The sequence below is a fragment of the Cinclus cinclus genome, chromosome 5 (genome assembly GCF_963662255.1).
Source record: "Cinclus cinclus chromosome 5, bCinCin1.1, whole genome shotgun sequence".
Classification (NCBI taxonomy): Eukaryota; Metazoa; Chordata; class Aves; order Passeriformes; family Cinclidae; genus Cinclus; species Cinclus cinclus.
In genome coordinates this window covers 54,779,659-54,805,092 of record NC_085050.1, presented here as the reverse complement: position 1 = coordinate 54,805,092, position 25,434 = coordinate 54,779,659, and the positions used below count along the sequence as shown (strand labels likewise).

At 37.3% G+C, this 25,434-nt stretch overlaps 1 protein-coding gene across 2 annotated transcripts in view; it reads left to right on the top strand.

Annotated features, from left to right (window-relative positions):
• GRID2 (glutamate ionotropic receptor delta type subunit 2) overlaps nucleotides 1-25,434 on the top strand; it is a 680,288-nt gene that overhangs the window by 547,386 nt on the left and 107,468 nt on the right. For both annotated transcript variants that reach the window (XM_062493839.1, XM_062493838.1), the window contains 2 exons: nucleotides 4,799-4,996; nucleotides 12,516-12,828. In XM_062493839.1, coding sequence (XP_062349823.1) covers nucleotides 4,799-4,996; nucleotides 12,516-12,828 — 511 coding nt within the window. The remainder of the gene's footprint in view (nucleotides 1-4,798; nucleotides 4,997-12,515; nucleotides 12,829-25,434) is intronic.

Sequence of the window (25,434 nt, the reverse complement as noted above, 5' to 3'; positions counted from 1 at the left end):
ATATTTTCCATCCTGAAATAAGTCTCAAAGCCACAGAATGCACACCTTTAATTGGAGAGAAAATATATCCTATTGCCCAGTGATCTCCTAATGAGGTGGTGGGCAGGAGTGAAGTCATCAACAGCTGAGCTAAGACCACCACTTCTTTGTAAACAGCCTACTGAACACAACATTTTCTTCTTCTCATATATTTAATTAGAGTGCTGTGTTTAAGATCTGAATGAAACTTTTCTGTTCTTTCAATAAAGTTTTCTGTAAGTTATCCAGAAGGAGAGCTTCTGTACAAAAGTACGGGATCCTTAAAACTCGATTTTCATTGGGGAGCTAAAAGATTACTATCAAGGCTTGGAATTTAAATTCACTATCCTGCTGGCTAAAAATCATCCCAAACAGAGACTCTGGTTTAGGGAACTGAAAAGCAGTCATTCATTTGTTCTCTCTCCCTGCCTCCTCTAAGGCTGGAATTTACTGCTTGACTTTATCATCCACATCTGTAGCACAGCTACAAACAGATGTTTGTCTTTGATTGTCTAATTAATTAACACAACCAAGTTAAACTCAGCATAATTGTTCTTTTCTGCTATTTAGCTTGAGTATTTCTCCTTCTGTTTTCAAGCATGAAGGTCTTCTGTGCCCAACAGCTTTTCTCTCTTTTCCTATTTTTAACTTTATTAAGGGGTATAATAAAGAATATTAAAGTATTATTTCAAACCAGATATTTTATCCAAATTATTGGTATGTCTGAGAATTTCATCAGAGTAAATAAGAACTGTAATTAGTACTTTTAAGTCTTAGACTCTTGAAGCATTTAGTAAATTGTCATGGTTCTGGCCAGGACTCAGTTAATTTTTGGAGTAGCCAGGAGGGGATGTGGCTAGGACCCAGAGGTTATGCTATGCCATCTCACACCAGTTTCCAGGGATGTTGGGAATGTCAAATTATATTGATCTTAACATGTAGCATGTTGTTAAACCTCCGTCAGTCCTAGTCTGTGACTTCTTTAAAACATGTGATAATAGGGAAATGAATGGAGAGAAACATTTTCTTGAGCTATATTCTCAAAGTACTTGTATTATCATGTCATCTTCCCAGTGCTTCCCCTTTTTTGTGCCATATTCCTTAATCTTGAGTTCACCTTTATCCCTTCTAGCTGTGCCAGTCTAGCATTTTGCAGTTTCTCTTGCTTGGGGGACATAATCACCTCTGAAGCCAGACTTTGTCTTTTCTCAGCTGTAAAAAGCAATATGCACAAATTCACCCAGCATGACCTTTACCTGTTTGCTGCTGGCTTTCACTTTGCTGCAGGTGGTTTTGGCTGTGTGGTGCTTAGCTGTCCACCACAGTTAACCCAGAGTCCTGTGGAAAACCCACCCGGACTTAAACCCATCCTGCTTTGGGTCAGGGCAGCACAGCTTTGATCCCAAGAAGGAACCTGGCAGTGATAACTGTGGAGCTATTTTGAGAAGGAGCCCTTCTCACAGGCTTAGTAGTGCTGCATTCAGTTGACAAGGACATATGTTTAAGGTAAAGTTGAATGAAAATAGCCTTTCTCTTAAAGGATCTCCACTGAGGTTGGGTGAAAAATCATCACCTAAATATACTGGATGTCTCTGTGGTTAAATGAGGCAGATCATCAACAAAATGAAAAGTTATGGGTGTGCAAACCATTCATTTTCTTTTATTTTTCTCCTCAGTCATGAATGTTGTGACTTGTTTGCTATTCCAGACCTCCCTGGCTTTACAGGCTGTGCAGTCTGCTCTTGCCCCACAGAGACTCCATAAATCCCCTAGAGAGGTGTCTCCAAGAGAAAGAAAAAGACAAGCAGCAGCAGTGGCCTTCCTTGGATCACTTCACTTATTCTGAAGCAATTTCGATTTGAAGGGACCCTTGGGTAGCAGCTGTGTGGTCTGTAAATCTTAGAGCAGGTTGTTGGAACTCCCTTATGTCTAGGGAAGTTTTGAGCATCTCCAAGGCTGATAATTGTATGAATTCTCTGATAAAGACCTTCTTATATAGTCTGAATTAACACTTGCTTTGGAGAGAAAGTGTATCAGGATTTTCCTGGATTTATTTGGGTCGAATGGAGCTTTCATCATTTGGGTGAATTTTTCCACCTCCAAAATCACCACTTAGCTCATGAGATTTTCACACTTTCTACAAGCTCATTATTATCTTCATTTTTCGCTGTGTTTATTTTCTTTTTGCAACTTCAGTTTTCTCAGGGATGGAGACAATCATTTTAACATCTATATTGTAGGGATATATGCACTTTTCTATTGCTCCCACAGCACCCTCCTAGTGAAAAAAAAAAAAAAAAAGACAACTGTTATAGTTTCAGGCTGAAGCATTTATGGAGGGGGGAAATATCAAGATGAATATTTTTGTCCTCTTTTAATGCATTCTCAGAAATGTAAAAAACATCATGACAGTTGTTTTGCATGAAGCTGATGGATTATTTATATTTTGTTACATATATCAGATGCTGGACATTGGGGTTTTTTTGTAAATCTCTCAACAGCAAACAATATTACATTGCTTAATAAAGGACTGTTAAGTCCTAATAAGGATACTACTTGTGAAAACTGCATTTGAAACAGCATATTAAATCACTACAACTAGCAACTGGATAGAAAATCAGTTTATGAGAAACTACTTTTAAATACTTTAGTGATAAAAATTAATCCTTTCTAATAAAAAAAAACAATTCAACTTCTAAAATGTCCTTGGTACACATAAATCTTTAGAATTTTGTGCATAGTGTGTTTAGATTGATAAACTACCATTTTTATTTGTTGCAGAAATATTTATTTCCAGTAATTTTGAGACTATATTTAAGAAATCTTTCATTCAGGTGATCAGCAAAGCTGAATTCACTTTGTGCTCTCCTTTAAAAGAGGCTTTCATCAACTTAGTCTCAATTTCTCCAGTGTTCTTTGAACCTGGGCACTAGAAAATGACTTTAAAAATTCATTTTACTTTTTCTCCTTCATTTTTAGTCAATTTCACTAATCCTGGATAATATGGAAGAAAGAAACTCTAACAACTAGAAAAAATATCTTGAGATAGTCCACCTTTCAGTCTTTTTTCTTTTGGTTTGGTATGGGTTTTTTGGGGGGTTTTTGGGTGGGTTTTTTGGGGGGTTTTTTGGTTTTGGTTTTGTTTTGGTTTTGTCTTTTTTTGGTTTTGTGGGTTTTTTAATTTTTTTTTTTTTAGTCAGCATGCAGTTGTTTGGTTCATTTTCTATTTGTTTTGGGTATGGGGTTGTGTTTTTTCCTGGATTTCCCAGAGTCAGAAAAGAACATCCTGCCAGTGAGTCTGGTTGCATCCTTTCTTCTTTGGCAGCATCCTCAGCGTGTGGCTGTCCTTGAGAATATTGAGTCAAGAATTTACAAATTATGCTTTCTTACTTCAAGAACATCCTGCCTGCAATTCTGTGACACCTGTTCGTATAGAAGGACATTTCAGCAAGCTAAAAATATTAGTGAGGTATAGGACTAGCGAAAAAACAGTAAAAATACTTTGGATTCAAAGTAATTTACAGATATAAGTAGTAGAATAATAAAGCAATATTTTAAACACCAACAAAATGCCACTGTAGGTAAAATTAAAGTTTGGGCAAGAAATACTGCAAAAACTCATTTCTGTTTTCTTCTGTCTCCTTGTCAGTTTTGCAGACCAAAATGAAGTGGTCAGGGAGAGGTTTCATGGCTTGTCCTGGCCAAGCCATGACAAGGCAGAACTAACTTTTTTGCACCTCAGGGTAGATGTTTATGTTAACCTTATGCAAAACTGCAACACTATGTAGTGAATTAATATAAAGATATGTAGTATATTTTATAAACTACCTATGCGTTACAGCACCTCAATGCTTTTGGGGACAGTTTAATATTTTGCTGTACTTAGATCAGACAGGTGATTTTAGAGAAAATAAAGAACAAGCCTAAGTGAAATCCTGCTATGGCAAATATATATTTTTTTTGTCCTTAGAAATATGACATGGTTTTATGTATCCTTTTTGAAAAAGAGTGACAGGGTATGTCTTGAAATTAATTTTGAAACCGGAAGAATAAGAGAGCAGGGGCAATTTAATAACAAAATAGAGAAAACTACTGCAAGTCTTTGGAAAAGTAAGAAAATCATGTTGTTTGGAAATCTAACCTTTCAGAATCAGTGTTTGGTATCTATTTGTATCCTTTATGACAGTCATCTTTTAGATGAATGTTCACCAGTCATTCTTATGACAGCCATAAGCCCTATAATTGATTAGCCCTAAACTAATCGAATGGAATTTCTTTGGACAGAACTATTTAAATTTAGCTGGCCTATATTCTGGTTACAGTAGAAGGAAAAGAGCAATATATGTTTAAGTTTTTCCATGTTTTTCTTTCCTTACAACATGAATTTGTGGCTGCATTACATACAGCGTTTGCCCAGTTAGTGGAAAATGGCAGTGCTGTAGAATCCTCCCTATTTATGGCCAAATATGGAGTGTATGTCTGTCCTGCTGACCATAAGGGTGGGCAGCAGGCAACACTAAAAAGCATTTCAGTTGAAATATTACAGCAGAGGATTGACTTCTAAATACATAATAGAGAATACATTTTCTCTGTTGAAGGAAATCCAAAACAAAATAGCATTTTGCAGAATGTAAGGGGCACTGCTAACCATGTCTTTTTGGACAGTTTCATATACATAATATTTTAATAGTTCCTCCTTTAGTTTAAAAAAACCCTCAGTACCCAAACATGGCATATAATTGCTTTATTAACAGATTCCTCCTTTGTTTTATTTGTTTAGGAAGAGCCCTTTGTCATGGTGTCTGAAAATGTTCTGGGAAAACCAAAGAAATATCAGGGCTTCTCAATAGATGTGTTGGAAGCCTTGGCCAATTACCTCGGCTTTAAATACGAAATTTATGTAGCACCAGATCACAAGTATGGAAGTCCTCAGGATGATGGGTCATGGAATGGCCTGATAGGAGAACTGGTGTTTAAGGTAAGGCTGTGAATAATTTACTGACTAATAATGTGTGATAAATGTGTGATAAAGTTAATAAATATGTGTAATGTTCTGTTTGCATCAGCCAGTAACCTTTTTCACGGGTAATTGATACCAATTGTTTATTGTACTTTGCCAGCACTTCAGTAGTGCACTGGACAGAACCAAAAAAGCTGGAAATTATACTTGTTAATAACTGTTTAAGAAGCAGGGCAATCTCCTTTTTTCAGCCAAAGTAAAATATATATGTAATAAAAAAATGGGATGCACACCATCCTAATTAGTTTGGCAAGACCTGACACAATTGAATTGAAGAGGCTGTTCAAAAGAGGAAAAATTGGTGTTGCAGTAATTTGTGATACATTACATAAATAATGTACAGCACTTAGAAAAATGTTGGTGTGATGAATACATGAAGTATATCATCAACAGAAAATCAACATTATGTAGATGCATGAATTGAGAGTAATATATTATCTATTCTGTGATTAATAAACCATTTAGTCAATTCTTAATTTGACATTAATTGTTCAATATTATATCATAAATAAATTGAACCAAATGCATATGCAATGTTTTCCTTTTTCATTTTTGCCCACTCCTTAGATCTTATCTGACTGGAGTTTCTCCCATTGAGAGAGAAAAGGCTAGGCAGATTCTATTCTGCAGGTGCCTCATTTGTACTGTGAATATATGTATTTTATTTGCTCTTAATTAACATGTGGGGGTAGAGTTTACAGCTATAGAGTCCTACATTTTTTGTGCTTCCTTAAAGAACTGCAGTAGATATTCATGTAAATAACTTAGACATTGGCTACAGAAGTGTTTTTCCAAATGTACAGGTGGAATTTAATTCATAAGCATAGATAACAGTAAGGACCACCATGGTCAGATACAGGACTTAAGTCTTTCAATAAAGGAAAAGAAAGTTTGAAAAAAAAAAAGTCCTCCATGGGTTAAAAATTGCTCATAGGTTTAAGCTGTTCTGCCTTCCTGAACAGCAGGAAGCCTGTTGTAATGGAAAATCCCAGCTACTCATTCTGTACTCATATCACCTTTCATACACCTATGCTGTAATAATAAACTTCCTTTGCTACCTCACCATGTCCTTATGAAGCTGGTAGGTGGAACTGTGTATTCACAACTGGAATACACAGTTGGACACAGCTAGAAAAGTAGATTTTCCATCACCACCTAAACCTTGAGAACTAAAAATCCCTCATCTGATTTTGAGATGTAACACCACAATGGCCCATTGAATTATTTTTAACCATTCTTTCTGCCTCTAAAGTGAAGTTATTCTGCACCCTACTCTCTACAGTACTAATCAGGTGACTGAATAACACAGACTGGCGGGATCTTAATTCTAGGTGGTCTGGAAATGGAAGTGGGCCTGGAATGTTTTTTTATTTATTTGCAACGGATGATTGGTAAGGCAGAATTCATAACAACTCAAATGGCTCCAAGGAAAAACATGTATGGCATTCTTGTTCCCTTGGCAGGCAGACATTCAAATAAATAATAACTCACTGAAGGTGGTAACCACCCAGATATGTAAATCCCTGTCTTAAGTGAAACAGGTTTACCAGCCTGTTATGATTTTGCTGTAAATGAGTCTTCATGGATATGAAATATTTCTGAACATCTGCAGTGTGTGAAGAGTTAATTGAACTGCAGTTGGAAGTCAAAATCCATGTTTTGCCTATACTATGGCAGTGTAATTTTTAATCTTCCTTATCCTTATATAATTAATTAGCAGGAAAAGGTTCACTGTGTTCTTTTCTCCCATTCTCTGTCCCTCTTAAGGCAAAAGAACCTCTGGGCAAGCAGCCAGTGTCTATCTACCCCTTACCAAGTGCAAGCTGTTCTTGAAAGGCTGCTTTCTTATTTACTGTGAACTGAGTTCTGCTCCCAGAACTCAAATTTTCATCCACTTGGCAACTTTATAAGGGGAAGTAAAGGAGCAAAGAATAGTTTTAAATTAAAGGCCTAACCTGTTCGAAACACAGTGTTTCCTTGTTTTCCCAACCAAGTTTTACATGCTGGTCTGGCCAACAAGGGGAGGAATTCCAGAAACAGTGGGAGTACTCTTTGTCTGTTAGTGTGTCAGCCAGGAATGAGTTCTGCAAGAGACAAGTCTCACTCAAGGGTAATGGAAAATAGCTGCCTTCTCTTTTTGAGTGCACAGAATCATACAACCATTTGGCTTGGAAAAGACCTTTAAGATCATCAAGTCCAACTGCTATCCAGCACTGCCAAGTCAATCACTAAACCATGTCCCAAAGTGCCACGTCTACTTGTCTTTTCAATAGCTCCAGGGAGGATGACTCAACCACTTCTCTGGGCTGCTCGTTCCAATGTTTGGCCACCTTTTCAGTGAATGAAGTTTTTCTAATGTCTCCTGGCACAACGTGAGGCCATTTCCTCTTGTCCTATTTCTTGTTTCTGGGGAGATCAATCCCCACTGTATTACAGCCTCCTTCCAGGTAGTTCTAGAGACCATCTCATTGAGAAGGGCGTCTTTCGCCACTCCAGATGGTGTGCCATATGAAATAGCAGTTGCTGTAGCAACCACATGATTTCTGTGCTCAAGATCAATATTCACTGCTTGCATTAACAATCTACAGCATGCAGCAGTTCTCTGGTGCAGGTCCTGGTATCAGAGAGAGCAGTGCCAGGCTGTTCTGGTTTGCAGCAGCCCTGCTGGAGTTGGATGGCAGGGCAGGAGCCCAGCTGTGCCAAGTACATGCCCTGTGCCCACAGCTGGCTTCAGAGACATGACATTGCACCTAGTTCACTCTGTTCCAGCTTTAAAGACAAGGTTTCTGTTGGCTGCTAAAATAGGAGCTGGAATCAGCAGAACACAGTAAATTGTCTTTAATCTGAACTTGAAAACTGATTCAAGCCTCCCCTCCTTTTATTGTCAAGACTTATATATACTTGGTCTATGCACCTTTTCTAGTCAAAATGACCTGAATGCAACCCTCCTATGCAAAGGTTTCTCTTTGCTAAACACCTGACTCAGGTGGTCCTCTGAGAATAAATGCTCATTGAGAGAAGCTCGTGGTGCTCTTGTCCCTCTCCTGTCAAGTGACCAGGGCTCTCACTGCATCTTGTAGAGCTTCATCTCACAAACAGGATTAGTTCCAAGAGCAGCAGCCCTCTGTGAAGAGGCTAAAACCATCTCAAGGGAGCAGTGCTTTACCACAGTTCTCTTACTATTAATTATCTTTGTCTTCTCACAGTGATTCCTTTAGTTGCCCTCTATCCAAATGGCCTGAGGGATAAGCCTGTGTGACAGGCAAGAGAAGTGGCTAATGCCACTTCTGGGAGAGCACTTTCCAGCATGACTCTGGGCTTTCTGCTGATATTCACATCCATCAACCACTGCTATTCACATCTTGCCATGCTACATTGATTATGAGGATTTTTTTCCAGCAAGGAGCCATGAGGAAGCAAACAGCTTAGGGAAAGTAGCCTAATTCCACTTAGGTCCATCAGAAAAATACATGCTTAATCATTTCTAAGAGAAACTGCAAGTCAAGTAGAAGTCTCTTATGAAGCTCTTTTTCTACTGCACCTTCTTAAGGGGGATAGTATAAAAAGGGAGAAAGCATACAGGAAGGACACAGTGAGGAGAAAAATAATAGCTAAGTAAAAGGAGAATTATTTGGATCTATGTATGTTAGCTTGAGTAAAAATGTCTCTCTGTTTTTTGTGTGTCTGTGTTAATAACTGTGTAACATGGGACTGCATTTTATCACTTCTAGCATTTGTTGAAACTTGATTTAATGTTGAAAATTGATAAAATGAAGGCCCTCACAGGACCAGCTTGGAGTAGATTCATTTATTTTCCCTGTTCTTGACTATAAACCATAGGAAGATTGCCCTTCATGTGTATGAGATGTGCTTGCTACAGCAGTAGCTTAGGGTCATTTCAGGGATTTCTAGGCTTTGCTGATAAGCTGGTTCTGTGACACCAGTAGCAGTGCTATCAGACCCTTTTGGTCATTTATTTTGGATTTTCTCATTCTGGATATGTTGCTCTGCAATGGCCTCAGGAGAACTGCTGCTAAGGAAGATAAATAAAAATTCCTATGCAGGTCACACAGAGCAAAATAATGCCCTCTCCTGTTTTTTCAGTCTGTTTCAGGAGTCAGTTTCATTCATGAGAAACATGTAAGACATGTGATGGTTGTTTGATTTTGGCACTGCAAAAATCTAGTGAGTGGAGAGCTATACATCTTTATAATTCAGACTGGCAGCTTTATATCTAAATATTGACATAATTGCATGCATTTGCCTTTGTATCTCAGAAGCATTAAGTGAACCTTTACTTCTTCAAATTGATGTATTCTCTGATCCAATCTGACATGTTAATGACAAGTATTTAAATTTTTTCATCTTCCAATTTTGAAACAAGATGACAGAGTCTATATGTAATCAAGTATGCTCACTATCAGTAAATAAAATATCAAGTGAAGCTTAAGCTTGGTTTTGTTCTAAAAGTGTAGTTTTCTGAGAAATTGGTGTTTATGATCCAAATTTAGTAAGTTAAGAATATGAGTTGCCATATTTCACTGTAGGTTTTTTTGTTTTGTTTTGTTTTGTTTTTTGTTTGTTTTGTTTGTTTTGTTTTGGTTTGGTTTGGTTTTGTTGTTTTGGTTTTTTGGGGTTTTTTTTGGGAACAGGTAAATACCAGAATGCTAAGAAGTCAGGATCTACTTCTCTCCTTTCTGTTTTTCGCTTTAGTACCTCTCAAGAAATAAAGACATACAGACATGGCTTAAAGATCATCTAGTTCCAACCCCACTGCCATGGGCAGGACATCTTTTACTAGATTAGGTTGCTCGGAGCTCTTCCTTGAACACTGCCAGGGATGGAGCATCCACAGCTTCTCTGGACAACCTGTAACAGTGTCTCACCACCTTCACAGTAAAGAATTTCTTTCTAATATCTAAGCCAAACCTATTCTCTTTCAGTTTAAAGACATTTCACCCCATCCTGTGAATCCAGGCCATCGTAAAAAATGTCTCTCTCCATCTTTCTTGTAGGCTGCCTTCAGGTACTGGAAAGCTGCAGTTAGGTCACCTCAAAGCCTTAATTATATATGTAGCATATAAAGTAGCAAGACATAATTATATCACAATTGTTGCTGCAGTACAACAAAGGAAATGCAACATTTCCATTAGCACAGTGTTGTTCCACTGTCATAGTTGGTTGATATCTGGAGTGGAACCATAATTCTGGGGAATGTGGAGAGACTGCTCCCCAGTGATGAAAATTAAAAGTAGTATTTCCATAGATACCATGGTGTCTTATTTTTATCTTTAATTCTCTTCAATGTGTTTAATGGAAAAAAGTGTTTTCCTGTAAAAAGGGGGAGAAAAGCAGAAAAAATTTCTATTAGTCATCGAGTCAACTATTATTTGGTAAAAGTATCTTTACTGTTGCTTTTTATTAGAGAATCTTTAAGCATCTTACAACAATGCAATTTGAATGAGAAACTCAATGATTTAGTATGGTAGGGAAGTATTTTAGTAATATACTAATAATTAATAGCCCAGCTAACTTAAGCAGAGGCTGAGTCTAGGACTTTTTTTTTTACACGTCCTCCTTTACCCCTAAATTCCTATTTTGCTTTTTTGATATAGTTTCAGGGAAAACCCTGAATCAATGCTATTAATTAAATTCATTCATAATTTCCTGTTTGACAGCTATTGGACGTTTTTATTTGTAAACAGTTTTAAAAACATATTTATGTTCAGAGTTGTGGAAGACAGTTCAAATGCGGGCTGGTTTGTACCTTGCTCATTGGAGCTTGGGCTTGACTGCAGCAGGTGCTGTGAATCACTTGAGTCATTCCTTGAGCAGAAGGTTTGTAATGAGAGGATAGGGAGCCTCAGATAAGCAGAATGTTTCCATGGAAAATTCTAATTACTGACTGAGTTTGCTAATGCCCATGGGCAAAGGACAGTTGAATCATCACTCACAAAAATTTGTTAGCAAGGGACTTGAAGTGAATTCATGAAGCCATGCTTTCAGCTTTCTCATCAACACAACTTCACTTATGACAATGGAGAATTTAACACACAAATTAAAGCTGAAGCCTTAATTCATAGCTTTTAAGAAAATCAATATTTTTTAAGCCTTTTTTGTCCAAATCATCAGGCTTCCAGCTAGGCTGTGCCACTTTCTCAAGCCAGTGAACAATCAATATAAAGTAACATCATTTAAACTGAAGTCTTAAGAGCACCATGATTAGGAGTATGCTTGTGCCATGGGCTGCAGAGTGCCTTGCACATCATATTAAAAGACCCTGGTTGATTTACAAAATTGTCTAGGCAGTTTCAGCTGCCGTACCTTCTCATGCAATATTTCAAATTATATATCTAAGGAACTAGGAAATATATCTAAAGAACTAGGAATCTCTGCTTTCTTTGGACAAGAAGAAAGAAATTCAAGAAAGTTAATAAAATTTGACTCAGTACTTTCAATTTTTTTTGTGCTCTCCTCACCCACTTCCAAAGGATCACACAATGCTTTAGACAGAACAAAAACTGGTTAAATCAAGGTAGTAGAAGTTTAAATATTTGAAGTCCTCTTTTGTCATATTCAAACATCCAGAATTCACAGTCATTGCTCAGTATTTGGGCTTTTTAAAATGGTATTCATATGTCTGTTTTAAATAACCTTCCTTGTTTTCAGTGAAGCTCTAATTGTACCTGTAAAAAGTAAAGTAGCACCTGCTGTACTTGTGTCTGGTGTCCCTGGAGACCTAATACATACTGAAATACAGTGATTAGATCAAGAAATGTTACTTATCCTCTTTTCATGTGTAATGTGGTCTTTAACCACAAAAAAAAAAAAAAAAAAAAAAAAAAGGCACAAAGCAAGTCCAGGCTAGCTGAGGGACAAATTGGCATTGCTGGAGGAATTGTTTTTCAGGAGGATACAGAGGAATTAATCATAAAGGAACTGCGTGCAGAAACTGCCCTTCTGCACTTAAGACTTTGTAGATGAAATTGTTGTTTTATGGAATTTCATGTGCTCCTAGGGTAGTAGCCCTTTGTCATGATCATCAAATCATGAAAATATTTTATAAATTTGGCTCTATCAGGCAACTAATCTCTTATGATGGGATCTGCTATGCACAAAATCTGACTTTTGCCACAATGGCAGCGATGGCTTTAGTAAGCCAGGGTGACAAAAATGACCAAAAGTAGATTTCCTCCAGATATTATCTGTGTTTGTAGTATTTTGATTTCTTGGAAAATAACAAGGAGAGCTGATGTGCCAAAGTCCATCAAGTGAGTTTTGCTTGAAGAAATGACAACACATGGTTGATGAACCCTGCTCAAATCTTAGTCACCTTTCCATGCTCTCATAGATGATGCTGAAGACCTTGATCTTGGCATCTGATTCTCCTTAAACGTAGCTGCTATAAATCACAGAGGAACAAAGAACATTTTCGTAGCTCCTACTTATGCAGGTTGTGTTTTCTCCCTCTCCTCAGAGAGCTGACATTGGGATCTCTGCCCTGACCATCACCCCGGACAGGGAGAACGTGGTGGACTTCACCACACGGTACATGGACTACTCGGTGGGAGTGCTGCTGCGGAAGGCAGAGAAGACAATGGATATGTTTGCCTGCCTGGCCCCGTTTGACCTCTCCCTGTGGGCCTGCATTGCTGGCACGGTGCTCTTAGTGGGGCTCCTGGTCTACCTCCTGAACTGGCTCAACCCCCCACGCCTTCAGATGGGATCCATGACATCCACAACTCTCTACAACTCCATGTGGTTTGTCTACGGATCCTTTGTGCAGCAAGGTAAGAGACAGAGGGAGGCTCTGCCTCTGACAGAAAACCTATATATCCTCCCCATTGCTGTAGAGACCTTCCTGTCCCCTGCCTCCCTCCCACAGCCCACAAGGAACTGGGAGCACTGGAAAGCCTTGTGCTAAAAGATTTCCTAGATATTTGGCTGACCTATGTGAGAACCCTGAGAATTTCAGAGCACTACATCCTAGCTTGTGGTCTGTTGTTCTGTTATTACAGAAAGGTGATTTTTCTCTGAGTAAAAACAAAAAAAAAAAGGGTATCACTCATCAGTTGCTGGAGAATTATTCAACATTAACAAGTGCTATGTTCTTACCTGGTCAGACAGAGAATGCTGGGATTTGGATTTTGAACTCAGTTTAGGTTAGTCAGCAGTGCTAAACAATCTTACTGTGTCTGATATTCTTTCCTCCCTCTTCTGATTTATTTCAATTTTCCTATATAATGTTTAGATTCAAGCTTCTCTGGCCTTCCTGATTGCTTTCTCAATCCCATCTAGTATCTGGTGTCGCTCAAGCTGGTCTCCAATTCTGCTTATATTTCCAAGTCCTTCACAATCTAACTCCTCTGGCAGAATTTTAACCACGCATCCTAAAGACATCAGGGACTGCGGATCTTGGCTGGGTATAAACTACTTAGAATTCTGGTCTGCAAGTTGGGGTTGTAATGCAAAGTGGAATAAGAAAGCACAGCTTAATAGAAGAGCAAAGGGGGTTTAGATAATAACACTCGACAACAAAACAGAATGAACACCTTCTTGCTTATCCATGTAATTGTTCCTCAGTCACTGCTGGCACTGCTGGTACACCTTTTTTAATTTCACAGAACATCTGCTCTACAAAGAGCCATGGCCACTACAGCCACAAACTCACAGACAGTTTTCTGTATTTTAACCTGAATTTGGATGGAACACTGGAGATAAAGATTTCATATTTACATAACGCTGGCAACATGTGATTTAGCATTACATTATTCTTTTTTCAAAACAATCAGATGACATCCATAAAAGCTAAGGGTATCCATGAAAATCAAGTATAAAACTCCTAGGGAAAAAACAAAAAAGCTAAGATACTGTCACTGTCCAAAAAAAGAAGAAAAGTTTAAGCTGAGACTTTTCCATGAGAGGGATGATTTTGAACACATAAATGTGGAGACATTACTTTTAAAATTATCCTTTGCATTGAGCAGTGATGGTCACCTGAGGAGAGCTGAAGAGATAGTTTCAGGTTTTCTGTGATTTTTTTAATATATAATTAAAAGCAAAGACTTCAGAGTAGCTGAGACCTATGGAAGTTTTTTGAATGTATATGGGTGCGTTTAAAAAGCGCTTTCTGTCCCAAATATCCTCAGTGTAAGTGTTTGGCAAATCCAGCTGTGGGAGAGCAGTTGGTCTGTTAAAGAATGAGACCCATTACATCTGTCTTCCTGTTCAGTTAGGACTTGTGAAATAGTTTCTTTACTGTATGAATTTGAGTCATTCCACACAGGTTTATGAGCCTGAGTATTCCTGTTGTACTCCCAACAGGAGTCCCTAAAAGCTTTCTAGGAGACCACCCAGCTAAGGTTCAGAGGAGGCACAACTGCTTTAACACACCTCAGTCTGAACAATTGTTATCTGAATTGTTTGCCTCATGTTTCTCCAAGGAAGTCTGTGTGGCCTGATTTCCTGGAATTCCCTAGCTCATAGGTCCAGAGTAGTGGCCCTCAAGGAAGTGCTTGGATAGATGCTGGACTATCTTAAAAAGAAAAGGATTTTTTGACCAACTGATGAAAATGAGTGCTTAAGAAGGGCTTAGAGAGAAACCTTGAATTCAGCATGAAATTAAGAAGTTAGATGTAAAGAAGGGGGACCAGATGGCAAAAATAGCAGAATTCAACAGGAATTTTAAATAAAATAAAACAAAAAAATAAAATAAAATAAAATAAAATAAAATAAAATAAAATAAAAAATAAAATAAAGTAAAATAAAATAAAATAATAAATTTATTTAAAAATATCTGCATCTACTCCCTGTGGTAAGGGGTGTAGCACATGAGGTACAATTCATTAAAATCTGCTGGTGGTACAAAGCATCTGGGGGCACCAAAATTGTTGAACAACTTCAGGAAAAGAAATTCAGAGAACTGGGAAGGTGGGAGGAATTATTTACAGCGAGAGAGACACCTTACCACTCTACCATGTGGATTTTCAACACAACCTTGTAGAATTCACCAGAATAGTATAAAATATTCACTTGGCTCCTACTGAGGAAGGGAAAGCTATAGACATGTATCTGTAGCTTTGTTCTCCTTCAAACAAGCAGAAATGTCCTGTATTGGCTAGAAGGAAAAATGAAACACATTGAAAAGAATTTATACCAAAATGCATGACACTTACTGACTGATATAAACATAAAAGACTCAGAAGAAGTCAGAAATTCAGTGCAAAAAAGTAAGAGATCCATTTATAATGTCAGCCTGTATTTCACATTCAATTTGAATATAACAAAAACTATATTAGCTGAAGCATTACTGTTTACTAATCCTTGTGAATACAGACAAATGAAAATTATTTTCATTGACAGGGTAACTGGCTATTGTGGGGATTTTGGTTCTGTTTTCATTCATCAGCTCTTCATTCAGCAGAAAAACTGCATCTTTTATTAGTTTTGGAAAAGTAAATCTGTTACTATTAATTCTGATTGGCAGATCCTAAGTGTAGAAGCATGGGGCATTTCAAATACTGTCACAATCACATAAGAAATCTTTCAGAAGTGATTTAAAGCATGACAAGGTACTCATTTCTGTTATCAAAACAGAGAGCCAAAGATGCTTTTATGCCCTGTGCTGACAGAAACCAAGCAACGTGAACCCAGGATTGCTTGTGCTTTGATAGTTCTGGATTCTTTGTTTGGGGCTAGCAAGTGAATTGTGGCATTATCATCTCCTTCTTTTCTCTAGAGAGAGGAAAAATTTGGAAGAATGCAGACTGGCTTCAGACCTGCCATGGCTCTGAACACACAAGAGCCCTCTGCTGCAAAAATACAAGTCATTCTTTAAGGAAGCTCATGACCAATTATGATTGAAACAAAGAGCTCATTTCTTCTGAAATAGTTTAAAACTTGGCAGATTTTAGCAAGTAGCTTTAGTTCACTGTGTCCATTTTTCTTGTTCAGCTTTGACTCTGGTATCTTGTTCAGATGCTATTAACAAGTTTAAACCTTTTTCAATTTTTGAAACACCAAAGAAAAATACTGTTTCATTGTCTATAGACAAAAGGCAACACTGATCAATCCAATGGTTTTTTAGAAAGGTCTGTGATTGCTGTCATACTCAGTTACAAAATTTAAGATTTTTTTAGTTGTTTCCTTAAAGAGAGACTGAAACATGTGACTGCTACTTGTCTCACTTAAACTTAGGTCTTGAACTGGGCTTTCAATTTCTTCCCTCCCTATTTCAGTGACCACTTTAGGTACCATTTTGAGACTGGTAATATGGAGACATATTTTAATTCTCCCTTTTTGTTTGACCTTCATTCATTATAGAATTCAGTCAAAATAATTTCCATTATTTCCTAAGATACATGAGGACAAAGCTGCACATATAGTTTATTTTTTTATTTTATTTATTTTATTATATTACTTGTATAATATTTTATTTTATTTAATAATATCTTATTAAATAGAAATTAAATAATATAATATTAAAATTAATATATATAATATAAATATCTTATGTAAGATTTTATATATTAAATCTTTATTATAGAAATATAAATAAATATATATAAATAATATTTATTTAATATAAAAGTGTATAAAATGCAAATGGAGTTTTTTATTCTGCACTCAAGCCCTTCATTGTAAAAATAAAAAAGAAAAGAAAGTGGGCAGGCCGTGCACTGAAATGCTTTGGCTGTCTAACCAATGTACACACTGAATCTGCAATATACTGTGACCACTAAGAAGGCAGACACTTTTAGGTGATCTTAGCCATGCTGCTGTGGATTGTATTAAAAGCAAATGCTTCTGACTCTGAAGTCAAAATTCAGGCATGAGTAAAGATAACATCTGTATGTAAAACAACAGATATTGTCTCTGAGTTGTCTGTTCATCTAAAGATGAAGCAAAGTCATAGATTCAGGCTGTGGAGGATTGCAGTTGTGTTGAAATTTAGTGTCATGTCTTCTGAATTTGTTCTTTTCCTTTTGCTCATCCTAGAAAACTAAAGCTTAAAGCTCTGCATTTTGCTTCTTTTGAATATTACCTTTGTCACCTGGACAGAAATCTGGCTCTAGGCAGCTGTGCTTGGGCACGGTGTATTTGGGCAAGGTCCCTTTCTACTTCAGACAGTCTGAGTGATATATGAATCATGATATCTTACCTTTGCTCAGCTTTTGTGCTACTATCTACAACCACAGTTTCCCTTCTCTTGAGCCCTGGCATTGTTGCTACTACCTCAAATTTTCCCCTTATTAGAATTAGCCAATAAAGGGAACCTGCTGTATGAACTCTCAGACAAGAAATTTGGGGGTTTAAAAAACTTGACGAAATTCATCATTGAGGTCAACGGAATCAAATTGCTGTAATATTCTAATGACTTTTATACTTGCTGAGTATCAAGTTTAATCTCCTGAAGGTTTTCTATTAGCTTCCTATTAGGGGCTCTTGTTACAAAATGCTCTAGGGAGCACTCTGCTTTTAGCAGTACTGGGGAAAATCAATGATTTAAGAAACAGGAGTTCAAGATCTAGAGTTACTGCCACATCTTTTTGTACAATAGATCAGTTTTTGAGACAGGTAAAATGCTGCATAATTTTTTACAAAGGACTTGCAGAAGAATGTTTTTGGGGATTTTGTTTTGAAGGCAGCCTCTCAATTTTTTCTTCAGAATTCAGTGATGACCTAACTTAATATAATAGATTTTAACTGAATGTTGACAAAATAATGAAGTCAGAGAAAACGACAATGTTTTGTACTTGATATGAAAGGCGCAGTAAAAGACTTCCTCTCTATCTTAACACACTCTGCTCATTTTGCTTTGAATTTTTCTGTAAGAGAAGGTATTTATGAATTGGCCTAGCAGGATTTTAGATTATGCAGGTAAAGATGCAAGGCTCTGTTTTGTTTGGGTTTGGTTTTGTTTGCTGTAATGGAAAATATCTTTTAAATGGCTGAATCATTCAAGATTTAATCAATTCTTAGTGATTGCAGAAAACAAACATTCATTATAGTTTTATAAATAGAATTTGGCCATAGGATAATGAGCACTTGAAGTATTAGCTGCAAAAATATAATTTTCTTCAGGGATCTTAGTACACTTGCTTAACCTAGAAAAGTTATGAAATGGCTGATGTTGAAGCACCCCTGGTGGGCCATTTTTTTATCGCCTTATATTTGTTTAAAATGCTGGTCACTACTGTAGGTTTTGGTTTGTCATGAGTGGTGTCAGTAATGGCCAATTATGCTGATAATACCTGGCAAATGAGCAAACCTTACTGTTTGCCTTGTGTAAATTACATTTCATAGGAGCAATAAAACAGCCTCCAAGCCACAGCACTTCACAGTCATTATAATACTTCTCAGATGGTTAAAGCTGCTCAGAATTCTCAGTCTTCTTCCTCCTATTACCACCCAAGGTGTGATATAATCCTCCTGAAATGCACTGCCTGGAGTCTGCTATTGCTTAGTAAATTACTCCATCTTGCTTATCTCGCTCTTGGCATATCCCTGTCAGCAGGAAACCATTATGCTGTAGCAACATCCCTTCTTAGTGACATTTTCTCTTAATTAACTGTACAACAATTAAATATTTAATATTCAGAGGGAGACGATGGAATAATTCTAGAAAAATTCTGTTTGAAATTAATTATATCTTGACATATGATATTTAGTGGTGAAATCTGATTTATTTTGGGGAGGGGGTATGTTTAAAAATACAAAAAAGATCAATTATAAAGGCTTTAGGACTGAGACCTAGTTCCTTATTTGGTTTCTGCACCTGATCTGCTGCCTGACCACAGAAACATTATTTAATATCTTAGATACCAGCCCTTAGTTTTAATATTGAGATAATACCCAACTTCCTTCATAAAAACATTATTTATATCTTCTGATAGAAGGCAAAACTTAAATGCCAGTCTCATTAATTAACAATTTTAATTGCTTTTCAAACTAATGCCAGTCTTGACATGTCTTGACATTCATATAGCAAGGGGAACAGACTTGCTGAGCCTAAAATGCACAGCACTGAGCTGGGAAAATGAAAAGCCAGATACCAAACATGTTAGGAAACAAACTACACACGCCAGGAGATTTGTCTGTGGCATGATAATGCCACCTTAAAGTATGACCACCCTCCCCCCCCCCAAAATTATCATGTTATTTTGATTAAAGCTAAGCTAATGTATCAGTAAATATATTTGCCTTCAGAACGTCATCTCTCTGAAACAGGCAACTGCAGCCCTATGGTACCCAAGCTCCTTTTGTGTGTCTCAGTGGTTTGGCCAGCTTCGACAGCATCCAAAAATGAGTACATTTTGGCAATTGTGTCCTGTGTCTCAAATGTATTTGGAAACCACAAATGGTCACTGGCGCTGACAGCATGTAGTGAGAGTCGTTGTCATGTATGCAGTACACTTTTGTGAGTCTTGGATGCAGCTTTATATCCTTTCAGAGGCTTGATTTTCTCTTTTTTGAAACTGTAACTCCATGGAATAACCATGCTCCAAGTAGAATGTTCAGTAGTGTGAGCAGTCATTTGCAGTATTGTGATATCACTAGTGCTAAATTGCCAGGGGATATGCTTGGATTTTCCCCTATTTTGAAGTTAAGATTCAGGCAGTTCTCAGAGGCCTCTTAAATAATGCATTTCTACATCTTCTCTGCATGTGGTTGGTTGAGTAATAGCACTGGGTACATGAGGCAGTCTGTTTAGAGATTTTGTGTCTGATACACTGTCTGTGAGGAGGTGCAGAATGAATGGCAGTGTGAAAGCCCAAAATCTACTTTAATTGCCTAGGACTGGCTCTGATTGACTGTGAGAAGGCAATGTCTGTCTGGCTGTAGTGTAAACCCTGATCCAGGCCAAGTGAGGCAAAAGGAAAGTAGGATTGGATGTCATGGCATCCATCCATAATTCTGTGTTCTTTCAAAAACATCCTAAGTTGAATTTTTTACTCAGAACAGTTTCTTTAATTGCTATAATTTCTAATACGACTATATGTTGTAATTGGGTAAAGAATGAGTAAGTTAGCTTCAGATTAGGTAATCGGTTTTGACTTTTCAGGGTTCACCTGTGTATAATACACATTTAATTGAGAAACAAGGAAGAACCATTTAGTCAGGAGCTGAGTGTTTCTTGCGCGGAAGAACAACGTAACCCCCATTTTTAATCTTCAGAGATGTTCAGAAGCTGAAGAGGCAAGTCCAAGTTGTCCTGCTATTTAATATTCCTGCACAGGAGTTTACACTTAAATTGACAACTTCAGCTGTTTAAGGTAGGGAGGAAGTGAGAAATGAGGTTTTGCTTTATTAAAAATACTCCCCCTCTGCTTGGGATGACAGCAGTTTCATCTGCAAACTGATCAGCCTTTTCCAGCTGAGGACATGCAAGGCACCAGAAAAACATGGGTTTTAGAGGGAACCCGTGGTAGTTTTCTGTTGCTTTTCTGCCCTGTGAGGAGTCCCTCCTCTGCAACAGCTGTGCCATAGCTACATCCACCCATGCAGATCCATTTCACATCATCAACTGGTGGGTAGGTGCCAGGAAAATTGCCTGAAAGCTGTAAAGACAGGAGCAGCAGAGGTTTTCAAGCTGCTGGCAGGAAAGTCTCCCTTCTTCAGCAGCTGAGGGTTTTTTCCTCAGACCTCTCGTCATATTAAAGTGTTTATAAAAGGAGTAGACCAAAATTAATATTGAAAGGAAACAAAATGTGCTATCAAATTATTTTTAAGCAACCTGTTCCTTTCCCTGATTGTTGAGATGGACCAGTCTCAGCATATGTGGCAAAATGAGGGCTGTTGAGGGGGTTTGTTTGTATTTTTTTTAGATTTAGTCAGCTTCCCAGCATGCAAACTAAGGGGATTACTTTCATTATAGAAGCATCCTGTTGTAGGACTCTCCTGCTGCTTAATTTTTATCCTTCCACGGTCAGTAGTGGAAAGACAGATCCTAAAGTAGGACTTCACCTTTTCAGTGTTTTTGAAGTTATTGAGTTGGGGCTGGGTTAAAAATGTGTGATACCTCGCCTAGCAGGCAAAAGAGATATGAAGGAACACAGGTGGTTTTGACTGAAACCTTGTGTTCCCCCACACTAGGACAGCATAAAGTAGGGATGAAGGGGAAATAAAATCATCTGCAACAGGCTGTTAAGGAACAGTGATAATCAGTTTTTTGAGTGGGGTGTTTGTTGTTCATGTCCAGATATACTTGCTAATAGAGCATTTTTACCCATAAGCATGTACCTCATTCCTACAATGACTTCTTTTATTTCTATATCCCCAAAGAGGAAAATTCTCACTATCCTGTGAAGTCACCTTTGAAGTTGCTTTTCACTTCTGAAAAACCTGAGTTGTGATCTTAAGCAGGGTGATAGCTGATTTGCAGTGAAAACCAGGTTATTCAACTTTCAAACATAAGTATCCATACTAGTGATTTTCACCAATAAATGAAATTATAGCATTTTTCTCTGTAAAACTTAAAAGGATGAGGGTTTCAGTCTGTTATCTGTTCACTGTCATAATACTACATTAGGTCATCTGAGTTTTAGAAATCACTTTGATAACATCGCAGGATGTAACTGAAGTGGAATTTTAGTCTAAATTTTAAAATGTGATATTTAGGAACGTAATTAGAGCTCCTGCACTGGTGATGATTGAATTCTATAAGGTTAGGAGTTCATTGCAGAGAAGCATTCTGAAAAATTAAAGGATAACTAGAATAAATGACATGGAAACTGAACTAAGGTGTTGAGATGTCTGTGATTCCCTTGCCCCTGAAGTAGTCAGGGGTCACTCTGTACTGATGGATGCTTGGAAAACTTGGAAGAACAGATTTTTTTAAAAGTTCATAATTCTTTTAAAATTCAAGTAAAACCATATTTTTAGTGTGTAATCCTTTCTAATTTCCCTTCACTCCCTAAAATCTTGAGTCACAGAATTATGTAGTGGTAAAAAGATTATGGGAAAACTACTTGTCAAAAGATGTGGGGGCTTTACTGGAATAAGTGTTTGTCCTTATGGTCACACTGTGTTATTTTGTGTTTTGCTTGGTTCACAGTTGCTCAGTTTCAGCCAAAGGGGACTCTCTCCCTCATATTCATAAAGTCCTCTCTGACAGGCTCTTAGCTAATGCCACTCTTTAATACCTCATTAATGACATTGTTTAGCTGAACGTTAATTTTATGTACAGATGGTCTGTTTTCAGTCCATTGTGCACAGTTTTCTGCTGTCCCTGAAGGTGCTGCATACAACCCTGTCAGTAGTGTATGGAAAGACCACACTAAGCAAACTGTATGTGACAGAAACACAAACATTATCTCCTTAGCCACTTATGAATATGTACCAGAAATGATAATTGTGGCTGATTGCTTGAGGCTTCACAGCGTTTGAATCCAGCCATTAGTAATTGAGAGATTTGGTCTCAGCATCTCTTGAAATCTGATCTAAATGTTGCCAGTGTGCAAGGTTATTTTTTAAGATCCAGTGCCAATATCCTCTAAAATAATAGCAAGCATATATCATTTTGATGCCTTCCCATGGCTGCAAATAGCGCCTTTACTCGGGCATGCAATCAAGTGCCATTTTAAAACCACACATCACATCACAAGGCTCCTGAAGAGCATCCCCAGAGGCTCCCTGTGTTTGTTGAAAATGCACGTTGAGCTGTAATCTGTGCTTGTCTCTGTGTGTGTGTGTATTAATAATTCTATTCTCTGAAATTATAGTCCTATGTTTTGAAAGTGGCAACAAATAATTACCTAATCTGAGTCTTGTCTTGTCTTTTCTCTTTTCTCCTCTTTTCTCCTATTTTCTCCTCTTTTCTCCTCTCTTTTCTCCTCTCTTTTCTCCTCTTTTCTCCTATTTTATCCTCTTTTATCTTATTTTATCCTCTTTTATCCTTCTCTTCTCTTTTCTCTTCTCTCTTCTCTTTTCTCTCTTCTCTTCTCTTCTCTTCTCTTCTCTTCTCTTCTCTTCTCTTCTCTTCTCTTCTCTTCTCTTCTCTTCTCTTCTCTTCTCTCGTAAAGAGCTGTTTGTAAAATTGCTAGGCTTATTGCACAGTTATTTATGATTATGTAATTGCATGGTTCTATATTTGTTAACCCAAAAATTAAATTTGAAACCATGCTAAGTCTTCTAATAAACCAATGCATTAATATGTGAATACAGCATATTTTGGCCAATGGATTCATGAGAGATGGACAGCAAACCTCAGTACCAATACGGTCATAGTTAGAGATATCAAAAGGTGAACTTTCAAATATAAAGATATGTAGCATAAGAATAGTAACTTTCTGGGCTCTCAGCAACTTCAGTAAATACTAGTAGATGCCTCCATTTTAATTTTAGCTGCAGTCATTGCTCCTCTTTTGTAATGGCAGCAGAAGATAAAAACAAAATATACTTCGTGATACATTTTCCAGAACTTTTAGAAGTACTGTAAAGGCTTCTCATCCCCTTTCTGATCATGTAGCACAAGTCACTACAATGTACTGACATTGTATTAATGCACCCTACTGTTTGTAACATTTTATCTCCTGTAAGCTTTAATTTTGAATTGAAAATATATTTTGCTAATTCCCCAGAAAGACAGAATGTGACCAGTGCAAAATTGTTAATATCTGAAATAAGTCGTTAAGCTTGTGGGTCTAGGCCTAAAAGCCAGGAATTGATTACTATAGGTCTTGAAGATTCATCCTGTAAATATTACATAATAATGAAAATCTGATTAATGTGTGCAATTAAAGCATCACAGACACCAGGAGAAGCTAGACCACAGCCATTTGCTAAATGGTGATACCACAAGCTTCCCTTCCCAACTCTTCCATTATTGCCACCATTTCAGCAATATGGGTGGAAAGAAGTGATTTATTGTTTTGAAGGGAATTGTAAACATAATATAACTAATATGTTATGCTAACATCACTTTAATCAGGTAATTATTAAAGGACTGTTTGGCCTTTAAGGACATTGATTTAATGGGAATTAATTTAATGATTGAACACTGTTTGTGTAACATTATCATTGCTAGTGATGCAGAAAATTGGAATCTCAGCTCAGCTGAAAAGAGTTTAAACTTTTTATTGTAACATTAGATACTATTCTACTGGAATGTAGTTATCAGGCCCTTTTTTATACTTTCAGTATATATTTAAATATTTGGGGTTTATCTAAAAATTCCAGAATAGAAAAAGTAACTTAAAATATTTGTCATTGTACTGCTCTCCTTTTTGATAGAGGCTTGAATTTCTCTTTAAAATAGCCTTTTAGAAAGTCCATTAGATTTTGTGTTTGACTTGCTATTGCTTCTCCCATAAAATAAATTTTCTCTGTTTTCATTCTCTGCTTTCTTCTCAGCAAACCTGATGATTTTTTATTTTTTTTTAGGAGGAATAGAGTTTGGTTTATGGAAAAATTTTTCAACTTCAAAGAAGCAGCAGCTTCTAAAGTAGCAGCAGAGCACAGTTCTATCTAGATTATTCTGAGGCTGAATCCTGCACTCTCTAGTCACAGCTGAGTGGAAATGGTGAATAGTATAAAAGGAGTGAGATCAGTACCTGGGGTTTAAGACAGAGTTAAATCTGACCTTTATAGTTACAACTCCTACTTACCTAAAGGTGTGTTGTCTCTGGATGCCCTCCTTGGTTTGCCCTTAGGAGTGCTATTGTCACAAATTATTTTTCATCTTGGTAGTGCCTCTAACTACTGTTGTATATAAATTAGACCAGGGGAGAAAAGGGGAGCATGTAGTGAAGTGGTGCCTCTGACAGACTGCTGCAAACAGATTAATTTTCAAAAATAATTTTACTCAGGGATGTCTGACAGTTCCTGCTGTATCTTGGCAGAATTTTCCAAGAGAGCCAGGTGGCCAAATGATTAGCCCTCTCTCACTAGAATGAAGCTGTTACAGTAGACACAGCAAGTCAGGCAGGCTGGTATTTGAAGACTGATAGAAAAAAAAATTTGGTAATAGACATAACAGAGACTTAAACTTAGAAACACAGTAGGTTACTAATCTAGTGTTGGACAATGTTGTAGTAGGCTGAAATGCTTGATGCTAGAGGATTTCCTTGCTTTGGAGAGGATATTTTCAAGGAACATTGAAGAACCTCTATTTTAAGCAAAATAGTTTGTGAGCAGGCATTTTGCCAGTCTTTTGGATATTTCTATTTGTCCATCATATTTCTATTTGTCTGTGTGTCAAAGCCCTCTGACCATATTTACGAGATGGGTTCTCTGGGCAGTAACTTGATGAGGGTTTTTGTTGCACTGCCACTGGTCCTTGATTAGTCCCAGCATTTGAAATCTCAGCATGGATAATCTTTTTCTATTAATGAGAAAACAGAGCTGAGCAATGAGCCTTAGTATGTGAGTCAAGTGCCAAAGGCACATCCTAACAT